The 6,000-nt window shown below is 39.4% G+C and overlaps 1 protein-coding gene across 1 annotated transcript; it reads right to left on the bottom strand.

Moving 5' to 3' along the window:
* Window positions 1-952: 952 nt before the first annotated feature.
* LOC122081282 (probable methyltransferase PMT15) lies at window positions 953-4,692 on the bottom strand. Its single transcript, XM_042648325.1, has 6 exons — window positions 3,894-4,692; window positions 2,841-3,051; window positions 2,435-2,735; window positions 1,958-2,350; window positions 1,682-1,759; window positions 953-1,512 (listed from the first exon to the last, which is right to left on the bottom strand). Exons 1-6 carry the CDS (start codon window positions 4,563-4,565, stop codon window positions 1,263-1,265), a joined length of 1,905 nt encoding a protein of 634 aa, XP_042504259.1. The 5' UTR covers window positions 4,566-4,692; the 3' UTR covers window positions 953-1,262.
* Window positions 4,693-6,000: the final 1,308 nt, after the last annotated feature.

Raw genomic sequence — 6,000 nt, forward strand, 5'->3', positions numbered from 1 at the left:
TTGATTTATCTGGTCAGGACTCTTGTCAAGTTGTCATTATCAGATAGATCTATTTATATTTATTAAAAACAAAAAAAAAAAAAAAAAAAAAAAAAGAGGGGTGGTGGAGCGGAATTGGTATGGAATTGTGGGAGGAATTGGCATGGAACAACAGTGACCATAAAAAATGTGTTCTTTCACATAGGGTCCATATATTCAGAATAGAAGAGAGAAAAATAATAATAAATCTCATATGAAAGAGAAATTGCATTGTGATGTGCGGTAAATTTTTCTCACAAAAAAAAAAAAAAAGAAAGAAAGAAAGAAAGAGGACCAAAAATCTTAATGCAATCAAGTTCAAGGAATGGGGTCGGATCAAAATAGCTGAATCAATTGATTTGGATCTCAATTCTGGCTGATCAAATCGAATGATTTTTTTTTTTTATGGTTATTTTTTATTCTTTGCAAAATATGGCTGATTCGGAAATAGATAGAATATGCTTGAAAATAATGACCTCCCCCTCTCATATGGAATAAATCATAAATCTTTATAAAGAATTACCAATCACCCTAATAATCCCCATTCACAACCAATTTTTAAGAAAAACAAAAAAAAAATACAATTTCTTTATGAGCTTTTAATAACCCTTAAGAGGCTGCCTGCAACCTAAACTACAAAATACAATACATAAAGACATAAACCCTCAAGAGGGTCTTAATTCTATGGTAACTATTTATAATCTCTTTGAGGAAAAACTTAGGTAGATCAAGCAATGAGGTGGAAAGAGATAATTTTTTATTTTTTTTTAAGTAATATGTATATGATTCTTGTTTTTCTTGGATGAATACAGATAATCATGCCGAATCACGATAAAGCTCAATGAGACTTAAACTACAAGTACAAGAAAGGCAAGTGGGGGGAGAGAGGAGGGGAAGAAGGTTGCTCTTGTAATTAATTATGTTAATTTAAATATTAAAAGAATTATCCAAATTATTTTATTGACCATCCAAAAGGAATCTAATTAATCAAACATACACCAAAAAGAAAATAGGGGAGTAAACAGTAAAATAACCAACTCTCCCTGTAATTTGGTCAAATCTAGTGAACCCTCTTTGGTGGTGAGTTGGGCCCACCTCCCTTCCTGAACCATGTACAAATTTCTTTTCAACCCTATCAGCTAAACATGATTTAGACTAAAATAGAATTGAAAGAATTTGTAAAGGTTGAGACAACGAAACACTACATATAACAATGGGAGAGGAGAAAAAAAAAATTGTAAAATCTAAGAAGATATCTTGGGCTGCTCCTGATCTGAGCTAGACTCAGGAGCTGTCCAATATAACTTCATAGCAAATAAAAGCTTCTCCCTTACATGGGGTCCATCTTCATGGTCAACTATTTGACTATCCCAATTCATGCCATCTATCACAGTCTTCACCTTCACTAGAACATCTACATCATCTCTGATGATTACTGAGCCTTCTGGTCTAAGTATTCTGTCCATCTCCAATATTATATCTTCTATTTCACATCTGTAACAAAAAAAAGTAAAAAGGATTTTCCTTCAGAGTTCAATAATTCTTAACTTAAACTATGTTTGGATGTCAAGAAAAAAAAAAATTGGAAAAAATATTAAATTAAAAAAAAAAAGATAGACACACAAATTAATCATTGTATTATCGTGATTTTTGTCTTATTTACCTGTTCTCATATAGACTAAAGACCGAATCAGCGTGAATAAGATCGTATGTCCTTGGATAAGTAGACATGGCTTCGCACCTGCAAGTTTCTCATAAAAGGAAAGGATTTTACTTGCAGAAATCAAGATTGGACCGATTTTCTTACTGTTTTACCCTTGATTCCCATTGTTCCACCGATATGGTATTAGTACAGTATCGGGATGGTGACTAGCTGTATAGATACCTCAAACCATGATCAAGAAAGATTCTTTCTACAAAAGGGTGGCATGAAGCTTACCAGCTTTGATAAGTTCCGATCAAGCCACGTTCATATATGACTCCAAGTGTGTCAATCTTAGACTCTACAGGGACTACGTTCATGACCCACACTGGATCATCAACGAGAGCAGCTGCAAACCCTCCCAATTGAGCATTCATATCAAGCAAGTTCCGGCAACTTCCTTTCTGTCCAAGTTGATTGTTTATAGCTTTATAATATCCAACCCTCCTGTACCACAGCTCTGTATCTTTTCTAAACTTTTCTCCCGTGATTCCGGCCACACTTCCGCTGCTAATCCTAGGAGGAATAGCATTCAATCTCTGTGGCCATTTAGTCAACTGACCTCCGGCGACTTCGCTACTGTCAGCAACTTCCGGTAGCAAAGTTAGGCAAGTCTCCAATTTTGTGTACCTGAAATAAGATCAAAAGTGAATAGCTCAATGTGAATACTTATAAGGACTTAACGACTAGCTTTTAAAGATGAGTTCTATATACCAAGCCTGGTCGGGGCTCTGTGAAGCCTGACAGAAGTGGGGTTTCCCAAAGGCCTTGCGAATCTTTTTACAATGGTTGTGGTTAGTGGGTTTTTGCCAGATGGCAATGTCGCCCTTTTCGACCACTTTTTTCCAACAAAGGCTCTTGGCTACAGCCTCGATCTTATTTTGCTCAGCTTTAAGGTCCTCTTGTGTTCTCTGCCAACCCTTCCAGTGCTTTTTCCAGTTGATGGGTGGGCCTGACAGAATCCAGTAACCACCGGGTCGGAGAACCCGATCCACTTCAATTAGGTAGAGCCCATCTGTTTCCAAATCCAATTGGGGATGACAATGATCAAAATCCAATTAATCAATTAAGCTGAGTGAATTAGATAGTGTGTGAGAAATCTAGAGAGAGAGTGAAGTACCATATTGACCCCATGGGATGAGGCAACGTGAGCAGTGAGCCATGTCAAAAGACCTAGATGGGTAAGGAAGTCTGATGGAAGCAATCACTCCGATCAACGCAGGAACACCTCGCTCAAGCGCGAATTGCACCTGAGCTTCATGGGTGTCTCTCGGTGCAAACGACATTGTCAAGATGTTACGTGATAGAAGGTAAGCTCCCCAACTTGCAACCTGTAAGTGATTTAGATAAATTTCATTCATGATCACAATAAATTTTTCCTATTGATAACCTTCCCACATAAAATTTCATCATTCTTGATTTATCTAGACAACATTGCATTAATTACTCTGACTCATAATCTAGAATTTCCAAAACACCTTACCTTAAACGATATCTCAAGTGGGGGGAGGGAGAGGGTAACTCGTCTCCCCCACGTGATAGTGAACTGGATGATATTATAGAATTTTTTTTTTTCAAATAATTAATGCTCAGTTTGGAAGGATGAAGAAACATTGGTTACTGGAAAATCGAGATCTTACTTCTTTCTTAATTCTTACTATGTGAGACATAGACAAGGTAAAGGTAGTTTAAGGAGGTTGGTCTGACTGTAAGATTGAAATCCCCTCTGATATGCTATTACATAAATACCCTTAAAGTTTTCATCCAACAGGTCCAACCCACTCGAGCACCTACATGTGACCGCGCTAGATCACTGTAATGAAAGTAAATATAAATAAATCCCAAATTTTCCGTGATGCCTACCCAGAATCTCTCATCAATGTCTACGTTTATCCAACCATTAAAGAAAGGGAAAAGGAAACTTCTCATTTCCTTCCATCTATGATTCTTACCAGTTAGCGAAACGTAAAGCTAAGGAAGAATGTAGTCAGTAGTAACGAACCAGAAACGACTGGTTCAACCATGTCAGTAGAGAAGTTCTGATCTCTAAAGAAAGTTCTAGTACCGTGGAAGACGATACCCAGCCCGAGATTTGATCTTGGGAACATGAACAGAGTCGACCCACGTCTCAAAAAGTCAACAAAATTAACATGTAGAGATAGAAACAACTTACCCCACAACCAGTATCAATGGCGGTTCGAATGGATCCATCCTTGAGATTGATCAACTCGCCGATATCATCAATATAAGCATCAGCGCCGTTAGGGAACATGGTACCACCACCGGGGAACTTGAAACGATCCCCTTCAAATCGAATCCAGTTCTGAACCGCCTTCTCCACCGTTAATTCCTTGTGAGGCACATTAGCATACCACACGTAGTCCCGACTCATCGGCCATTTAAACGGGTACTTGTAACCATACGGCGCCGGCACACGACACTTAAGCAATTCACCTTTCTTCGGACAATGTCTCTCCCTGTAAACCAACATATCCCTATCGAAATCCAAGGATCGTTTGGTATCTTCACATGGGGTGTATTCGCTGTACCCGATATCGCAAGGTGGGTAATGCTTCGTCAACATCGTCGTCGGAGAGTCATCGGCCGCGTGGTGGGTGGAGAAATCTAACGCCGGAGAATTGGTTTTGACCTTAATGTCAGTACAGGGAACGGAATTGGTAAGGCGAGAAACAGGGGAGACTCCACTGTGTTGCCAGATGCCGAGAAGGTATGCGAGGGAACAGAGGACGGTGACTAAGGCTAGGCTGAATAGATTTGATCTCTTCCAGTATGGGTAGAAAGGTTTTGATGAAGCAGAGAAGTAGGGGTGGTAAGGACCCGCCATGGCCGCCCACCACCGTTCTCAAGAACCAGAAACGAAGAAGAAGAGAGGAGAGGTGGGTTAGTAGGTTTCTGTTTTAGCTAACCATGTGGGGTTAAACTGGTTAGGAGTTAGGACCTAAGAAAGCGTTTCTGTGCTTGAAAGGGAAAGTATAATTGATATAAAGAGAGCAAGGGAGAGGCCGCGTTGACCTAAATTAGGATACCGCTTAGGTGAGTTTTGGGGTAGCACACTTTTTTGTAAACTCCCTATATATTATTATTATTTTATTCTCTCCATTAAAGTCCAATTTTTTCATTAATTTTTCCTTTTTAATTAATTTTTTTCCTATTATTCCTGTTACCTAGTGAATGGTTTTGTAACAGTCTAGCTTGGCCTGGGGAGGTTATATTTGGCATTGGCAATTGCCAGTGGGACAAAATTCATATACTACAACTTGGTCCAGAGCACATGATGTAGTAGTATATAGCAAGCAATTGGTTTGTGATCCATGTGCTTATAAGTGAATCTTCTATTTCCATATTTTCCATATTTATTACATATAATCATAAAGGCTTATTAGGTAGAACTTGTGGAAGGGTTTAGGGTTCATCGGGTACTTGTTTGGGAGTACAGTTGTCAATGATAAGAATAACCAAGCTTTTCACCAAATCGTCTCAACTAACTATTCTGGTTTGTTCAACTTGATTAGCTAGCGACAATAAGGTGTGATAAAATGGTATCGTAAAATGAAAGATTGTGAGGTCATTTCATGGGAAGATGACAGGGATAAGACACAGAAATACTATTATACCCTGCCCTGGGGTCAGTGTGGGAAAGCCTCTCATGCCACATCAATGCCGGTGTGGAGAATAGTGTATTTTACATAGGACCCACATATTTAGCACTAAATTTTACAAAAGGAGTATCATAGAATGTCTAATTTGTGATGGGAGCCAGTAAGGTTTTAAAAAAATAATGAGATTAATAATAAACATAGATTTCAGGATTTTTTTGCTCTTATTATAATACCAAGAGGTGATGAAACCTGAACAAGGCGAACCCACCTTAGCTGAGCTCAGCCCAGGAGGCCAAAGCGACCAGTAATCTCTAATCCGTGTTTTAGAGAGAGAGAGAGAGAGAGAGAGAGAGAGAGAAATAACGAAGAGTCAAGGGTCAAGAGTCGCGTAGGGTGACTGGGTGACTAGAGAGGAAATGCCGGTTGGTCAGTTGGTCCACGGCCGTAGCCGAACGTATTTGTGGGGTACGGACAACCGTGGGTAGCCGGACGTCATAGCAATGCACGGCGGGGATCCGATCTTACTACTATTTAAGTGGGGCCCATCAATCCATTGCCTTCCTCTCTCTCCCATGAAAGTTAGAAAGGTCGTCGTTGTGTGGTACCCACTCCCCACAACCAAATACTGCAAAAACTGAAAAGTGAAGATCCCTGCCGTGC

This window comes from Macadamia integrifolia, chromosome 6, assembly GCF_013358625.1.
Source record: "Macadamia integrifolia cultivar HAES 741 chromosome 6, SCU_Mint_v3, whole genome shotgun sequence".
Classification (NCBI taxonomy): domain Eukaryota; kingdom Viridiplantae; phylum Streptophyta; class Magnoliopsida; order Proteales; family Proteaceae; genus Macadamia; species Macadamia integrifolia.